Source organism: Wasmannia auropunctata, unplaced genomic scaffold, assembly GCF_000956235.1.
Source record: "Wasmannia auropunctata unplaced genomic scaffold, wasmannia.A_1.0 LD335634.1, whole genome shotgun sequence".
Lineage (NCBI taxonomy): Eukaryota > Metazoa > Arthropoda > Insecta > Hymenoptera > Formicidae > Wasmannia > Wasmannia auropunctata.
The window spans coordinates 861,873-881,134 of NW_012027256.1; the positions used below are offsets into that span (position 1 = coordinate 861,873).

Genomic DNA, 19,262 nt, shown 5'->3' on the forward strand with positions numbered 1-19,262 from the left:
CTTTCCTCGATAATCCGTCCTCCTCCTTCGCATCATCCCTCGGCGTAGCGAGTGGGTAATTCCAAATTGGTAATCACGCGATGGCGCCAACCTCTCGCGAGCCGTCAGCAATCTCGACTCTTGTTGTTCGACTTTGCTCATCTCCTCTCTCTGTCTCTCTCTGTGTCCCCTCTCTCTCTCTCTCTCTCTCTCTCTCTCTCTCTCTCTCTCTCTCTCTCTCTCTCTCTCTCTTTCTATTTCTGTCTGTCTCGTTCTAAATGCTTCGCTCTCACCCTCCGTCTCTCTCCATCCACCTGCGTACTCGACTCACGCTGGCTTTTCGTGCGGCTGTTTACGCGCACGTTCACACGCGACTTGCGCGTTTAGCACGCGCGAGCGGCCGTATCTCCGCGTCGCGGACGCGTGCACACGAACACGCATACACGCCCGGCGCGGCGCGGCGGATGAGGGAGCTCGAATGGTCCACGGGGCACAAAGTTGTCGCCATCGATTCGCGTCGCGCATCCGGATAAACCCGCGGTCCTCTATATCGCTTTTTTGCATCTTGACAGTCGTTCCATCGTCCCTCGGTGTTTTGATTTTTTAATATGTACGCCACTTTATCGTGACGCGCGTGGGTCGATCCGATAAAAAGTCTCGTGCTCGTCAAAATCGTGCTTTCAAAAAAATCGCACGTTGTAAATGTTTTCAGCGAAATTGTTGCTAAGCAACTTTAGCAAATTAAAGGGCAGTTTCACGTTTATATATTTTCCATAAAATAAACCAAACATAAACGCTCATAATTTCGAGAACATTAAATTATAGAATATTAAAACTGAAACTGCAGAATATTAAAAAGAACGCAGATCTGAACGATCAATTTAAATGATGAATAATTTGAGAAACATGATGGAAGTTATTTCCATGGGCAAAATCGAAGCCCTGTAGTCCGGTCAAAATTGATAAAATAAAGCGGATTCGTGCTCGCATTTAGTGTGTGCAATATTGACTGCGGCATACATAAAGGAGAGCCTTACACTTGTATCGGAGGTACAAAGCTTCCCTTTTAGCGGCCGGGCCCTCTGCAACGCACACGGTAGCGTTTTGAGCTTCAATATTAATACTCAGCACTTACTTGCTCGTAAGCGTCGTATTATCGTGGCGCTTTCGCGTCGCGCCTCTTTAAAAACCAATGGATTCTTTTAAAAAAAACAATACGCGGGACCGTTCCCTTTCTTCTCGACGTTTCTCATTTCCTTACCGGTCCGGCGTCACAAAGGAGCCCGGTGGCTGGCTGTCTCGCGCGCGCGGTCGATCGTCACCGGGAATTTAAAGTCAAACTCCGCGACGACACACGTATATACCCGGTATACGTACCGGCACGGTGGCGTCAATGGGCGTCGACGCGACACGATTGACTCGATTGAAATTCATGGGGAAACGAATTCGTGGTTACGCGCCGTGAGAGAGATAAGGGACAATTCTCGAAATATACGCGACCCAGTTTCCCCAGAGGCGGCGAGACTTGCCTTGGTGCGCTCCGAAAGCCCTTTTACATTTCATATACCGCGTATATATTCTCGATACGCCATAATAATACGCGGTCGTCATACACTCGCACGTCCGTGAATTGTGCCACGCGCGCGGGAGGTACATCGGGCGGTATCTTCGCACGTCAGTCTCTCCTCTCCGCCTCTTTCGAAACGCGCCATCGATTTTATGCCACTTCGATCAGACTCGCGTGATTACGTCACCTCTCGACTTCGAAATGGAATTATTCGTAACACCTGATCCCTGCTTCTCGCGAGATAGAAAGGTTCGTAACGATTTCAACAAAACCGTTTTTTTTTTTTAAGAGGGAAAGAGAGATATACAAAATATAAAGAGCTGCAACGCAGCTAACAATTATTTTTTAAAACAACTGCTTGTTTTATTCAAAGTTATAATTGTTACGAAATATGTTGGCCATCTTTTTTGGCTATCGTGTAGAAATTAGAATTTCGAGAAACAAAATGCTGTAACGATATAATATTGCTTCATCGAAATGTACAACGAACATTTTCATTGTAGAAGAATTTACATTTTACAATAACGCATATTAGCATTTCAGGGATAACTGCATAATGTTGCATTCAGCATACATAATTCATGTCAGAATAAATAATCCATGATGCATAAATAAGTAAATAATTTGTTAGCTATCAACGATATCATACGAATATATATTTGATAATATCAAATTTCATTAATCAATATCGACTTCATTTTCTTTTTGTGAATTTATTGTATTTCGTAATGGATTTCCAGCTGTTGCGTTTTCAACGTATACATACACATGTCTATTTGCGAAAAAATATAAGAATTTTATTGCGTGTATCTGTAATTTTTCACAATTTAATTCGGCACGGAAACTTTACCGAAAGCTAAATGAACGAGCGAGATAATTTGTCGTCGACGAACGTAACGACTAATGGCCTAATATCAATGAAAGAGCTCGACGATTAAAAGTACTTGGGATTTGAAGAGCATTAATCGTACACGAAACGGAGAAAATAATTTAATTTGAAAGTAAAAATGCGATCCCGCTTTGCAAGTCTGATGGTGGCCCATTGTTTCCGCGCGCCTCTAAGACTCCCCCCGTCCGGCTCTCTCGGCTCCGCCATCGTGGAATGTGTCCGCGTCCTCTTTGTCCTCCCGCTTTTCCCGCTTTTGCCAACGTCTACCGTAGCCTCCTTTGTATAATCAAAACTCTCGAACAAATTTTCATATTGTTTGCGATTCAATTGGACAGGCAATTTCCGGGTCGGTCTCCGAAAATATCTCTCTCCTCTTCCGCGGCACCGGCCTTTAAGCCACCCTTGGCCATTTTCCTCATTATCGCGTAACTACCTCGCGAGTGGATGTATATACCTTGCGGAGGTATAAATGCCCTCGGGCGTGTCTTAGCCACTATTTATCTTAGCCATCGATGCTGCTTCATTATCCTCAATTCCAATCTCTACTTTATGCGGCGGCAACAGACACCCCTCGGGCTCATCCCGCGAAACTATCTAAGTTCGCACAAAGCAAACTTAACGTTACACGATGCTGGGGAATCATATATTAGCAGAAAACGTTCGTTGATCTTAAGTACAAACGGACTTCAGAGTGCGAAATTACATAAGATGATATTACTTTTAACATAGATTCGAAAATGTGAAAGTGAAAATAGAAATTATTAGTTAAACGACATTAAAAATTTTATATTTTATCATCTCTTTTTTTTTAATAATCAACTTCGTTTAGCAGAAGATACGTTTGTAGAGAAAATTAAAACTTTCATAAAGCGTATTTCTAGACAAAGTGCTAATCATCATTTTAAGTTTTACGATGACGATATAAACTCTCCCGGTGAAACTCTTCCACTTGATTATTATAACTACTACTCATACTTTTTACGCAGCAAAAAAAAATATGACGGCTATTTTTCACAGACGTGATGCATGTACTGAATTTTTCAATAAGCGGTTATTGCGCCTAATGTTCGTACAATGTAGTCATAAATGTCCACGGCGATAGAATCGCAAAAATTATAAAGGCACATAGAACGATCGCGCGACGTCGCTTCCAGCGTTGGCCGCGGGGGTGGCTTGTTTATGCCTCGACGCCTAATTGCGAGGGATGCCGTAACTCAGTTTTATGACTTGTCACGATTCATTACCGCGATAACGTTTCTCTGACGCAGCCGCCCCAGGACTTTCAGTTGGTTTCCTAATTTTTTTTACGTATAATGCGGAGCTTCATTTGCGCGAGGCGTGACCTCGGCGCGCTCGAGGAGACCTTTCCTTGATCCATTAGCCGAGTGGACGGGCATATAGCACGTGGCGTGTTGTTGTGTAGATTAACCCGATGTTAATCCGAAGAAGGACGTATTACAAATAAGGAAACGGACCAGAAAACGCGCGGGGGCCACATTGCTCGTATTTCCTCGGAACCCTTCTTGCCGCCACTGGCAGCAGGCTGGACACGTCCCACCCTCGACAGGGGGCAGAAGCCAGAACCAGATTAGAACCCGACAATCAAGCCAATTATACACTCCGGTGACGCTGACCCAGCTTCTCCTCTGGCCCTCTGTGCCGCCTACTTCACCCTCGCTACTCCTCCCTTTCTTCTCTGGAATCTCTGGAAGGTCTCCCCCCTCCCCCGCCGGCTCTTCTCTCTCTACGGCGGAGTCGCGCCGAAACCCTACCCCGACGGAACTCATCAGATCTCCCCCGTAATCCCCATGGTACGAGACCCGAACGAATTGCCCACGGAATTAAGCAGCTCGCACGAGACATTCAATACGTGTAAGACCGTACGAGCTGCAGAAGAGGATCTTTTGGAAAGCACGAATGACCTTGCACCGTACGCCACACCGCAAAACCGTTTCGCGCAATGTAATTCCGTTAAAGAGCGAAGAAGGACTTAATTACTCGGGCGGATATTATAGTGCTCTCATAAAAGCTAGTGATACCTCGGTGTAATTATTTCTTGACTATTACTTTTATGACTGATAACTCGTTAGTTATTATAGCAAATAATCCGTATATTCCATATTTCGACGATATTCAATCTCCGAACAGTTTAATTTAATTCGTATGACATGTTATTTGCTCTTCTGTTTAATTCCTTTCGTCAATCATTGACGTAATACATTTTCAAATTTAACATTGTATATATTTTTCGGTAGATAGATCTTAAGGATTACATAATGTCTCATCACCGACAATTCTCAGGATAGGAACGAATATTTTCTGCTATAATACTTTTATGCGCACAAGGCTGACAATGCGCACTGCTCTTTTAAGTGCAGATAGAAACGAGAGGGGTTAAGGGGTGCAGGCGAGAAAGGTGAAGAGACCCCGAGCGCTTAGCTCCTCGGAGAGAACCGTTCCCTCCGGGGGCCCAGAGTGACGTAGCGAGATCGGTCGAGGTCCATGTCTGAAGGAGCACGAGCCGAGCGGCAGATTGCAGCCCAGGTCTTTGGAGGATCATCAAATTAGCGGAAGAGTCTTTGAGGCGTCTCCTGGAGGTGGCCAACTTGGCTGGCTCGTCATAGCCTCTCTACCAGAATTATGCCCCCTCCCCGCGACCCTTTCACCCGGAATGGAGTTACAAACTTCAGCCTTCCTACCAGAGATAGAAAGGGCTTCCTTCTTCTTTCCCTTTCACGCCCACGTCTCTTTCTCACGTTCGACTTCCGTCTCCTTTGCTGCTGAGCGTGACGCTAATGTCGGTTGAATGCGACCAAAGAGAACTCTCTTTCTCCTTCTCCCTGGGGTTTCGGCGCCCAAAACGACTGGACCGACAGCGCTTTCTGCACCGGCTAGATATAAATGAACGAACTTCTAAAATCTACCGGGAAAAGACGTTAGAAGTGAGCAGTTTCAGGCCGCGGATTACTCGCGCAAATACGTATCGCCAAAGTAACGCTCGCTACCTACATATATATTCGTTTAACTGACAGAGATAAATTTTCCTATAATTTTACTCACATATATTGTAGTTACTGAACTAACCATATTTTTTACTTCAATTTGTAGTAAAATATGAATTGATAAAGAGCACGATTTTGATTTCTTAATTAATTTTTTTTGTTATAATAATCAATTTTTTCATTTAAAAATTAAATTTCCGATTTCTATGGAGTCTCTGCATTCTTTCGAGGCGAAGGAAGAATCAAGAAGGGGAGAAATGTTTTTCGTTCCGCATCTGGACAGTGGTATTTAACGATTCTCCAACGTAGGCCGAGACCGTATCATGGTCGAGCAGGAGAAGAATGTTTCGTGCAATGTTGCGCGTAGAGGCGCGGGGGGCGATCGATCGAGGCACGCAGCGGAACCTAGCCGCGCGCGCGAGGCGGACGCTGAAAGTCCTCGTAAAGCGCAAAACCGCGAAAGCGCGCGCTTTGTGGTTCCAGGTCGACGGAAAATCAACCGTACCCGACCGACATTGCGCGATATGTGTATCGGATATTTTTAACTCAAGGTGGTAACACACTCTCTTACACGTGCCGGACACGACACGCTCGCGCGCACGCGCAAGCGAACTCATGGGGCGGCACACATGGAAAACGCGTAAATGTTTTATGATCCGGCCCTTCGCCTCCCTCGCTGTAATGTACCACCAAACCCGTGTACCACGGCCGGCCTGACCAGCGGAAACTGGGGCAGAAACATAAAGCCTGCCCACTGCCCGGTCGAGATACCGTCGACAATACCTGAACGCACTGGAGGAAAGGACACTCTTTCCATGCCCTCGCGCGTAGAAGCGAACCGACCTATCGCTGATAAAACCCGCTGGAAAAGCCCAGAATATTTTCCCAGCACTTGCCCGAGCTCTTCTCGCGTAGTTCGCTTCACGACTACGAGGGAGGATTTTTTTTTGTCCGCGCACAAGAGTGAGCGAGCGAACGAGCGAGCACAGAGGCTGTGTAAAATCCGATAAGCCCGCGTGTAAATTACGTAACGAAAAAGTTCGTTCGATATTGACTTGTACACGTCACAGGATTACCGGAGACTCCATTGACCTCGTTTCGGCTGACAGTTGCGCTGCGCGAATAGGCGAAGTCCATTAAGTGAAATCAAGAACTGCAGCACAACGTCGTCCTTATCGGCACGGACTGCAGGAATATCCAACACACCGTAGATCCGTGATAATATACTCGTAACTTCGCGATGGTACCTTTATCTACAACGATGACGTTTACTCACGGGGTAATTTTAGCCAAGTAAGCCGAACAGGAATTGAGAGCGGGCGAGTCGATCTTTGTCGGAAAACCTAAAATGAACGTGATGTCAGCCTGGCTGGCTGGGCCGGCGTAAATATTTATATTAGACACGTGCCGACGGAGCAATCGCGAAATGATTTAAGTAAATGGACGGTACATGGGGATGGGGTGGGGGTGAGGCGAGGGAGGGAGGGAGACGGGGAAATCGGTCGGAAATATGGTAACGCCGGTGTGCAAAGAAAGTTAGCCCGGCTGATATTTCCACCGAAATCTCGCCGATATTTCCTCCAATACTTCTGCTGTTTAAAGAGCGGCTGTCTGGAAATAGTAACAGCTAATGGTGCCTCGAGTGTTTGCACGATCTTCGACTATTTTTAGGTATTCGCGGCGCGAATTTCGTAGCCTGCCTATACACATCTACACATCCAGCATATTGTGCACCACCGGTACCACCCAAGTGTATACAAGTTTTTCCTTTCGCGCGATTCCGCGAGAAACCATATTGAAACGTTTCGCGATTTCTCTCTCTCTCTCTCTCTCTCTCTCGATGAAATTCGTTGTAATTATATGTAATCGAGATAATGTGTAAGTATTTACGAATGGATTTCATTCTCTCGTTGCAAGAATTTACGAAGGAGCTGTTTCCCTTCCCCACAGTCAATTTAATTTCATTTACCCTAACACCCTAATCCTTACGAAAGTAACGGGGAACTCGCGGGCGAGGAACTCGTTCTCCTTTCTATTTCTTCCTGCTATCTTCGTGCTCGGACTCTTTCCCCTACTTCCCGCGGAGCGGTTTACTACCCTACGGGCGGCACTCGGTATCGCAACGTGGAAATAAGTTCGACAACCAGGACTGGCCACGAGGGGCGCGTCCTTGTTCGCCTCAGCGCAAACGGTAAGGGGGTTTGCTCGCGCAATTCCTATTTCTCGCGTTTCCCGATGTTTTCCGACGACCGCGCCGGGGCAAATAAAGTTTTCTCAATTTCCACGGGAGATCAAGCCGCCGTGCGCACGCAAGTGGCGCAAAGAAGAGCGAGAGAGAGAGAGAGAGAGAGAGAGAGAGAGAGAGAGAGAGAGAGAGAGAGAGAGAGAGAGAGAGAGAGAGAGGTGCGCTGCATCGTGCGCCATGCACGTTTCGCCGACGTAAAAAGGTCGATCCGAGGGGGCAAACGAGCTTCGGTACCGAGCTCCGCACCGTCGACGACCACCGCGGCCGCCGTGATCTCGTGGCGAAACGAGCTCTCCGCCTGATCAAACTTCTAAAACTGGGACATTATTTTTCCGCCGGAGGGACGCATTCAATTTCCGTTTCGCGCTTGTCCGCGCCTGTCTCGGGGAACTCCGTCGAGGATGTCGCCAGCAATATTAGAAATCGCGACGATAGGTCGGGAGGAAAGGAAAACTAAAAAAGATAAGTCCCTGCACACAATTGTGCAACCGGGATAAAGATATATATATATATATATATATATATATATATATATATATAAAACTAGGTGCATCACGATATATATATATATACAATATTTCCGTGATGCACCTAGTTTTGTGATAATCTTTGTGGTTTTTGGAGTTCTCTTATCTTCGTTGTTTGATATTGGAAAATATAAAAGAACGTGCATCGCGAAATTATTCCGCGCCACGGGAATAAACGTGGCGTGTCCATTTACATTAATGTATATTCATTTAAGAGAAATAAAATTATTAAACTTGCGGTAATAAAGCGGTAATTCCTTCACGCAATTACGTTCGCATTAACATAATTGTTTCGGCATAAAAAATAGAAATCGCGCTGGCATGAAAATACTACGGCTAAAAATATCGCGTGAACGGCCTTGTTTATCCGGTAAAATTAAAAGGCGCCTAACGCATCTCTCCGCCAGCGAGAGCGATTTCCCGCGGCCAAAAGGATCAAAGCGCCGTAAAATCGCGCGGACGATCCGGTCATTGAGATTCGGCCCGATAATACCTCCGCCGTCACACCGAGTTGTTTCAATTTTCCTATCCAGGTCCCGGTGTGGCAGAGTCGTTCCCTCCTTCTAATTACTAGCTCAGCCCGGTGTAATTACCCGCTACGCTCGCACCGGCGGAAAAGCGTCGACTGCGACGTCGACGACCGACGACCGGGAGGAGGGGATGGTTCGGTTTTCTCCTCTACTCTCTCTCAGATGAGAATCGCGAATCGCAGGAGCGACGAGAGAGAAAGAGAGAGAGAGAGAGACCGGCCGCCGCGAGTCAATAACGGGCCGCTCCGTTCCGTGATTTGCATGACAATCGGCTCGACTCGAATCGTCGACGTCGTCATCAGCGTGACGGATCTGCTCCGTGTCGTTCTCAAAGCAAAAAGCCTTTCCCTTCCCGAGAGCGCGCGCGTACGCACCGCCACCGTTCCATCCGAGCTTTTACCGACCCTCCCCCGTTTCCTCTCCGCTATTCCTCCGCCCCTCCTCCCCCGGCCGTTACCGCGACACTCGGTAGTCTCTGTCGCACGCACCAGGACCTGCACGGGGATTCCGTCATGCTCTCGACCCGGCAAGTTAAGAGCCCTAATTAAATTCAGTCTGGGTACTCTTACCGAGCTCGGTCCATCGTTCATTAAGCGTCGGATCAAAGTGATATTCCCGTAAAGTAGTTCCACTTCGTGGTGAGGGTTCACCCTTTCTACCACCCTCACCTTCCCTCGACACGTTTCCACGCTTGCTATCACGGCAAAGAGGGTGGGAGAACATCGTGACTTTCCTCTAGAGATGTAGGTGAATCTTTTATGCCGCCGTCGTACGAACGATTAATTATCTGGTAAGGTCATTGCGAGATGTTGTCTCACTTAGAGAATAAAGAACAATGAAAGATTCGCTCTCGTACGCCACATGGAGGGGCCTCTTTTGAACGAATTACATATATTTGTATGGTTCAACGAATTCCCTTCACATACAAATTTTTCCACTTTTTATGTAGATTGATTCTATTAACTAAGATAAGTGACATAAAAAGTAGAGGGAAAAATTAAATGTGTCTCATTTTAAACGATCACCCTCTCTCCTCAAATTTCCTTTGTTTCTGATTTTAAAGAAAAATATTTCAGATAAAAGTTTTTACAGTCTGAAAAAGGACAAATAATGGTAATCAATTTTTAAAAAATCGATTTTTCAAAGTCATGTGAAAGCCATTAATTAATTTTAATGACTCCCAAAATCAGAAAGTTTTTAACAGAAGAGAGTTTAATTATACCATTTTAAAAACGTCACGATGTAAGCTATAAGAATCTGCTATCAAAAGTAGGACATTCCGTTTAAGAAATGAATGGTAACTTTCACGTGACTTGAAAAATCGGTTTTTTCAAGAATTAATTTTGTCATGGTAAAAAAAGGTAAAAAAAGTTGTATAGTGAAGGGCGACAAATAATGCATTATTTATTCCCCTTCAGACTGCACAACTTTTCTTTGGCATATTTTTCTCTAAAGTTGAAAAAAAAGAAAATTTTGGAGAGGATAATCATTTTAAATGAAACTGTATATATGTTATAAATACTAATTTAAAAACTGCAAGAAATAAAACTAAATTTTATTAATAATTTATAACATTTTTCACAGTTACCTTCCTCATGGCAATGTTAGAAAATAAAAAATTGAATCCAAGACATTTGTTGAAGTACTACGAATCTTCAGCCGAATTTATCAGTAAGTGAGCGCGAACAAACACGCGAATGAACAACTTTCTCCAATGAGTGTAAATGATTCCGCAGTAAATTATTCATTCACGTTCGCGCTCGCTTGCTCGGTCTGGATCCGGCTTTAGAAAGATATGCGCGATAATTTTGAATAGAATCGATTTGTCCTATTTCGATTTGAAACTGGAAATTAGTACAGCTACATTCGGAGATATATGACGGCTCTATTTAGTACAAGTTAACAATATATTAGCTTGATAGTTTCATATTAGAGCTAGAATAGCTCTCGTACGATTAATAGCCTCCGAATGAGCCATGGAAGGCAACGAGTTGCAGCTGTTACAGAGGGTGGATGTGAATAATTAGCGGCTGATGTAATTCCCTGATCATTAATAATAATAACATTTCAGATATATAATTAAACGGGGCATGTGATATTTTACAATGTAATTATACGCCCGGCTCTTTCTTTCCACACGGGTTTATATATCCGTATAAAATTAAAAGAGAAGCTTATCGTACCATCATAAATTCATCGTAGAGATAGGAGATCTCCGGATAGGCGATGAAGTCGACCATGTTGCTGCGATGTATAAACTGAATAGCAAATAACGCGGCACTAATTCCAGATTACACGTAGGGGGTGAAACTCGACGGACCATAAACGGTCACTGGCAGACTCCGTACGCGTAAATTTTCGCACTAATTCGCTCTTCTAATAAATAATCACAATCTTAATGTTGTCATACAAAATTATTGCACTGCATAGCTCCACTCAAAGATCTGACAATTACTTTTACAATTACCTTCGGTAAAATATTAATCATTTGAAATATTTAATAAAACTCTGATCACTGTCACAAAAAAAAAAGAAATACGCACGATACTCATTTACGATTATTTAAAGCACTCTCGTTCTCGACGACGTTCAGCAAGAACGACGCACATGGCACACATTTCGGGCTTAATCAAGATCATGATATTAATTCAGGCGTGAGCCAATATGAAACTACGAAGTCGTCTTCTTCCGAATTTTTTTTTGCCTCGAGGCGAACCAGAGAGGGAAAGTTTTCTGATAAGTTGGTAACAATCTAATGCACGAGGGAGAAGAAAGAAGCGAAAGGAAAGAAAGGAGCGGGCAGCCGAAGGGCGCGCGTAACTGCTACCAGGGCTGTATCGCGGAAGGGAAGGTCCACGAGGCGGCCACAAGGGTGGAAAATGGACGACTCTCTGTTACGCGCGCGGCATTACATAGACGGAGAAAACGAGAAGGGTGAAACGCGACGGTGGTGGTGTGTACGTGTGTACGTCCGATGGCGCGAGATGTGTAAGTAGCCGCGTGTGTAATACGGAGGAAACGAGAATCCGGCAGGCCGCGTGCGCTTGCGAACGAAAGCACAAGGGAGAGTAAGCTCGGTCACTGAGGCGTCGCCACTCGGCTTGCTTCTCCTCGGGAGTGACTCCTCCTCCCCGTCCTCCACCCCCGCCCGCTCTCGTCGGGTTCCAATCCCCTACCATTTCCATTCCATCCCTCCACGGTGTTCCTCCGTCTTCGTCTGTCTCCTCTTCGTCTTCTCCGCGTCCCGATATCTTTCGCCCTCCCCCCTCCCCCCGCGCGCGAAAACGACGTCGTCGCGCGCGGTGCGCAAGCCAGATCCACGGTAATTGTTTGACGGCGACGAGACTGTGAGACCTCGTTTCAACCTCGGTACGGTAATAGTCACGCGATAATTACGTAATGATCTGACGACACTCTACGCGACCGTGTATGCGAAATATAATAGCCCACTTTTAATACACGACCGTCGACGGATTATAAATCCCTTTTCGCTACACGAAGAATCCAGTCTATTACATATAACGTGAAACGAGAGAGATGTGTGTGTATGTGTGTGTGTGTGTGTGGGGGGGGGTGGGGGGGCTTATGAAAAATACACGTAGCGAAATATGAGACGAAAAATTAATATAATGTGTATTATCTTTATAGCTCTGTACAAACCGCACGAGATAGCGATAGGGGGTCCGCGAAAAACTGCCATTTTTATTATATTGCGTCACTCGCAGACGGTGAATTACACGGTGGACGCTCGGAGTGACGCCGGAATCGTTGAAACGTCATTGAACTCAAGTGCGGCGCAGGTGCACGTTGCAGCTTGCAAAAACTTCGTTAGGAGGGAATGCAAACAGTGCACGCGGATTCGGACAGCTTCGCTCTTTTCTTTTGGGCCCTCCGCGTTCACGAGCGCATCCCCCGCCGACCGCCTCTCGTTTTTCCTCCCTTTCTTTTTTTGTCCACGTCCTTCTTCCACGTCCGAGTTTTGCACGCGCGCGAGTAGTATCGCTCGCCTTATGCAAATCCGTGCGAACTCCGTTCTCTCTGTCTCTCCGTTCCCGCCGTTTCCTCTCATCCCCTCTCTCTTTCTCGCCGCACCTACGTTTCTTTGCTTTCGGTACCAGCGTAAACCCCGTGGCGCGACACCGCCAATTACACCCTCGTAAATCGGCCCGTCAATTTGTCACCCGCAATTCGTCCGTCTGAATTTCAACGTTCCTTATCGCGTCACCTCGACGTCCTCGCCACTTAAGCTCCCTCTCTCTCCCTCCGTCCCTCTCTCTCTCTCTCTCTTTCTCTCTCTTTTCTCATGATTTCAACTTCGGAAAACGAAGGTCTCTAGCGGCAGCGGCCGGAAAGCAGGCGTGAGCTTTAATGCATTTTTTCAATTCTCACGAGGAAACTGCTGCCAAGCGATTACGCGCAAGACGGAACATTACTTTCCGCGCGCAGCATGACGCGCTCGCGCGATGCCTCAAAATTGCATTTTCATTCGACGATTCTTATGATACCAATTTGCCATTTTCGATCGATCTTTATCGTCCCTCAAAATGCAGTCATCTCCATTCGCCCGAATATTCGGAGCCGTGAGATTCCGAGATTATAACATCCACGGACGCACGAATCGGATTTCTATCTACGAGCTGTATAACACGTACCTACACGAATTTTTCTGTCGCCCGCAAGATACTGACGAACATCTGGCGATCTGTTAATGTTAAGGCTGCCTAGACCAACATGACGGCCAAGTTTCGTGGCATGGCTTACGAGAGGCAGAACAAATAAACAAGAATTAAATCTGGACGGCTTTAGCCGCAGCGAAAAGATTCGGATATTTTATATGCGGATTCGGTGCAAGCGGATGAGACCGGGAAAGAGATATAGGGAGTATAAAGGAGCAAATAAAATCTAGAGGGGGGCGATTAACAGCGATGCATTTAGATCCACCGGGCGGTCTGCATCGAGCGAATCGTTCTCCTTTTTTCCGCAGAGAGAGATAATTTTCGGTGCCGAGTGACGTAATCGCTATTTTACATGCAGCCCGCTTGATGACGATGTTGATAAATACGGCGGCATGGTCTGCGGTATTACCGCGATATACCGAAAGTCGAACGAAGCGGCGCGGCGCGGCGGCCGTACGCGCCATTAAATTTAGCGTTCAAGGAAGGAAAGGAACGGAAGGGGGATCTGAATCATCGGACGTATGTATAGCAACAAGTTTGACACGCCACGTCAAGCCGCGCGTGGAAGTATTACGGAAACGGCCGGAAGCGTCCCTCCCGCCCTCCCCCTTTTCCTCCTCACCCCCTCCCCCCCGTAACCGAATACTTTCTGTCGCTTTCTGTTTCTCGCGTGCGCGCGCGAACGGGCGCGTGCGCACGTGCAACGATCGCTTCCGCAGTATAAGCGTGAGCTAAGTATAGACGACGCTGGCCGGCGGCATTGTTATTGCTTGCGCAGCAGCTCCCGCCACCGTGCCGCTCACGGTTTCGGGAATCTGTGTTTATGAAGGGTCCGTTGGCTCGGGCCGAGTTATGGCCTCAGGTGTATTCGGATGTATTACGACTCGGCTGAGGTCCGATCGGCAAACGCGAATGGCGTGCATCGTAAATGCGCGCGTACATATCGCCGCGCGACGCGACGGGGTGTTCAGTTGCGTTCTCGCTGCTGGCAACCGATGGTACCAATGAATGAGATCAGCCGCGGCGCGTCTCTCTCTCTCTCTCTCTTTCGGAGGAGGAGGCTGTGCGCTATCCCCTCTCGGAACGGTTCTCGTAACCTCCCCCCCACCCCTCCCGGTGAATGTAAGCATCTAGATTAAGATTTGCATAATCGTTGTCGCGCCTTCCCTCGGCCGAAGTGTTTTAATGTGATCGGGCGCTGACGCGACTCTTATGCATACATGGCGACGAGGCGCGTTACGTAACTTTATGCAACTTCACGCTGAGATTGCAATCTCGACAAGCTCGCGATGAGTCCGAATTAGCGTAATGTATAGCGAAAACTGAGAGGATCTTCTAGATCCGATGCGCGCGCGGATCAAAGTGAAATCCACAAGCACCTTCTCCCTGTGACGAGCATCTGTTTAAATATCATTTTGGCCGCCCTATCTTATCAAGACACGGCAAACGCGACAGAAGGATGAATACATGTCAATGGCGTGGCAGTGTCAAAGGCAGCTGTTCATATATACGCTTGTCAGTATCACGATAGCAAAATTCGTGCTTCTAAGCGAGCTTTCAGTCTCATGTCAATTTTTGTCAATTATATTTCTTGAAATTAATATAAATAAAGAAATAGATATAAGAGAGAGATGTAATAAATGAACAAATGAAACAGATACAAAAATAAAAGCATAGCTTAAACTTTCATCATACTGCTCCATTTATATCAAATATGTACATGTCTGGTCTTTATTCTTATTTTTATCGTGTTTATTACATTTAAATTGAATTGTGTCTTGCCTTCACCTCTCTTTAAACGTTTATTGCACTCTCACTGAGATAAAAACATATATATCGGTATTTGGAATATGTAAATGTGTGCGAGTGTCCGCGGTGTAGCGAACTCAGTTCGTGGATTCATGAGTTAAACCTAAAAGACTGCGGGATCAATCATCTTTGCGAGAATCACAAATATACATCGGTTTTGCGACATCGTTGTGTTTAAAAGAAATGCGATTAAGGACCAATTTTATCATCTTCGATTAACTGAACCTGTCGATTATTCCTTTGAATTTGTACAATCGTATTTGTCGTTAAGCAGACCCTGATCAGAATTGATCAATCACGGTTGACATTTAATCGATCAATTAAATTAATTAAGTTAATTGAAGATGAAATTGGCCAAGTATCACAAAATTACGGAAGTCTACTTTTCCGTCTCGCTGTTTTTAACTAATTTTAATTGAAAGATACGTTATCGAAATGCACGCCGTGTGGCACTGCAAAAATCCTAACTGTCGGTCAGAGTTCCAAGTTAACGCGACAAAAAAAAAAGCGATATATATTTCTGTCGTCGGATTGTGGACTAAACCGCGCAATTTCGGACGGAGCGGTTTCGCCGCGACGCATATATCACGGGAATCGGACGTGCAGATTTTTTTCAGATATATCTCGCGGGCGGGCCAACACGCGGAAACCGCGTGTGCATGCAAAAGAAGAAAACAAAAAAAAACAAACCCCGCGCGTCGGCGTACGCGCCCGCGTACGTGCGTCTGCCTCTTCATAAAGTCATAACTCAACCGTAACCCTCCCCACCCGTACGTACATCCCTCGGCATAACATTTAAAACGATTTCCGCTGGCAGCCGTGCCAAGACCCGTAGCAGCGTTGTTTCGGGGATAGATTAACGAAACATAACGCCAGTACTCGCTACGGACTTCCAAGGGGTAGCTCAGATAATGGGAAGGGGCGTGTTGGCACCGCTCTGGCAGTTAAGCAGCATTCAGTGCCGGCGATGCCTTCCGCGGCTTCGGCCTTCCGGGGGCCGCGATCGATGGAAAATTTCGGGAGTTTCGGCAACCCTCAGGCCTTCGAGAGGGAGAGAGAGAGAGGGGGGGAGGAGAGGCCTTTCGAGACCTCACCGCTCAACACGAAGGGGGATTTAACTGTGTAAAAAGTGTATATCTAATGATGTAATCGCAATACGCGAGGAAAGCGGGGCGTCGCGATATAAGTATATATAAGTACGGAAAGCCCGAAGTATCACGTGCTACGGACGCGATAAATGTCCGGTGAAAATATCTCGAGCGTCCCGAAGATATCGTAACTTTCTAACATTGTGTGAGGGAGTTGCTACGTCGAGTTAGCAACTCAGACGGCGGGGATAACGGCGTATGTCCAGCGCGTTATTTACGACATTACTCGCCATAAATATGGAGGGGAAAGAGAGAGGGAGAGAGAGAAAGAGCCATATCCACGCCACGTGTTCGGACCCTACGATTATGACGCACCGTTTCTTTCACCCTTCTTTGTGCGAATATGCGAGGAGATGTGCTTCCTCTGTGATTCCTCCCTCGCCTCTCCCCCTCGTAGAAAAGAAATGCGAAATTTCTGCGCTCTACCGGGAAAGGGGTATAAGAATGCGCTTATCCGGTCCTGGCATTTGCAGGGAATCCCGCACAGAAAGTCTGATGATACATCGCGGGCTCGCCGCGTCAGTTGCCATCCCCCGCGATCGCGCTCGCCTTCCCTTTCGACTCTCCACCTCCCTTAAACGGACTCTCGGCGTTAAGAGATTAACTCGTCACGCGTCGAGGCCATTTTGATATTCCAAAATCGCGAACGGCGAATCGCCGGAAATTAGTCCGGAGAAACGGCATATTCAGTGATAAGTATCCGTTACTGTCGTGCGCGCGAAAGCATCCCGATTAAAAATTACCGTCGTCCGTCGCCGCGTACGCTCAATGGCCGTTCCATTGAGGTATGGACGGGAAATCGGAGACTAAATAAATCGATATTTCGAAGTCTCGCCCACAAACTTGGAGCCGCTCCAACGCAACGGTCTCGCTGCAAAACGAATGCAGCGTCGGCGTCTCTCGACAGCTAATTCACGCGTATCGGGATATCCGTAATGCCGAGCAATTTTGGGTTACGATACCGCGCGTACATATTCGAAACGTCGCCGCATACGCTACTCGTCGATGGAACTTTGCAATTAAGAAAAATATATCGCTTCTTCAGGGAGCGAAAGAGGGAAAGGGAGAACTCGGTGTTACACGTCTCCGACTCGGTGCAGGTGGGCGCACGCTCGCGGCGCGGCGCACTAACGAGAGTGCGCTTATTAAGCGGGACCGAGATAAGATTTCCGCTGTGGAGTGGGCGCGACACGGAATGAGGTGGCATTAATGGAGTATAATTGGTTGAAAAGTAGGTAAACCGCTTGCAGTAAAACGTTGTAAACACTCACCCCTGGTAAAGTCCGCTTCTCATGCAGAGCGTTCTGGGCGCTGATTGCGCTGTCACGGCTGTAGTAGGTGAGGAATGCACAGCCTGGAAAACAAAGAAAAACAAAAATTCTTATCTCTCACGAAGATTAACCCCATGCGGATTGTTTTTTTTTTTACCGCGTGCGTTACGACGTGGCATCCGCTCTTTATGTACCCTCCCCTTTATCGTAAAGACCTCATCGTGAGAGCCGGCGACACGCAGACACGCAAGAGAAATTCGGGCGGGGTAATCACTTAGAGGAATATTACGATGTGCTTTGCGAGGCGAGGTTTATATCGGCCGGTCGCGCGACGTAAAACGAAAAGCTTTTTGTGGGTAGCTGGTAGTTGGAGATCGAAATAAAAGTTTTACACCGCTCCCTCGGCATCAACTGGGACAGTGCGCGCCGAAGTCTTAAGGTCGAGCATGGATAACGTGATCTCCTCCCCTCCCCCTCGTCGTTCGCTCGCGGCGCGCTGCAATTACGTGGCGAGTCAATGTGTTATCATAATTAGATAGGCCGGTAGAAAGTTCTCGCTACGTAATTGCCGGCGCGGCATACACTCGCGAATCTTTTATGCTGCAATCTTTATACGACGCGCGATCCGACGTGTGCAGAACAATCGCGAGGACCGAAGCCCCGCGTGTTTCGCGCCCCCGGAAATGTACGGATCTCACGCAGTGAGGCGAATCGACCGGGATTCTTCGAAGCCACGAAAATAAACGTGACGTTACTCACCCGAGTTATAGCGCTTCACGTGGCCGAGCGATGACGACAATATACACTCGCGCGTCAGTCGCGCGCATTGCTTCGGTCACCGTCAAAAAACCCGTCCGTCGAGATTTCGGTCATTGATCTTGTCAACGGCGGAAGAATAATTTCTGCAGGGACACCCACCCTCTCCGGGGGGAATTCATCACCCGACGCGCGCGCGCGACGCGTTTCGATTCCCTGCGCGCGATATACCGTTACTCGTAAAACACGTCGCTTAATCGCGCGCCTCACGTACAACACGTTATGCGAGTCCGCTACGCTATCATCTTCGTCAGATAGTAATATCGATGTAGCGACGGAAATCCACCCACTCACACAACACACCCGCCCGCAAACGTCGCGCTCACGCAAGCCTCGCGCAACACTCTAGAATCAGGCCGTTATCTCGCGGTTGATATAAATAGCCCTGTATTAGTCGCACTTCAGAAGTTCATATGCCGCTTATCCGCTACCGTAAAATTATACACAGGCTTATAATTTATGCGAAGTGTACTCCGGTTCTTGTCAGATCAATAATCAGGTCAGTTTCGGCCGCGAAAGAAATCGTATGCCTATTACATAAATTTTTGGTCTAATTCGCAGAAAACAAATGTATAAAGATAACACTCGTTATATTCGTAGCAACGAGACCGTTGGTTAGAAGTTAGAGAATTCGATGTAATATTGTGATAACGGTAAAGATATCGAAAAATAAAAATCCCTGTGTCTGCGCGGTCAATTCTTGTAGACACTCAGTTTAAGAAATAGCGCCGATATCGCGGCGGGTTAAAACGATGGTAATTAACCCCGGGAATATTGGACGGTGCCTGAACCAGACCATTATC

At 46.9% G+C, this 19,262-nt stretch overlaps 1 protein-coding gene across 10 annotated transcripts in view; it reads right to left on the reverse strand.

Annotated features, from left to right (window-relative positions):
* Positions 1-19,262, reverse strand: part of LOC105456545 (CUGBP Elav-like family member 4) — a 560,009-nt gene that overhangs the window by 492,016 nt on the left and 48,731 nt on the right. For 9 of the 10 annotated variants that reach the window (XM_011700665.1, XM_011700673.1, XM_011700661.1 and 6 more), the window contains exon 2: positions 17,644-17,726. Coding sequence is in view for 8 of the 10 variants with exons in the window: in XM_011700673.1 (XP_011698975.1) it covers positions 17,644-17,726 (83 nt within the window). In the remaining 2 variants the exon portion in view is untranslated. Of the gene's footprint in view, positions 1-10,922; positions 11,737-17,643; positions 17,727-19,262 lie in introns of those variants that run through there. The other variant, XM_011700666.1, reaches the window with a different exon arrangement.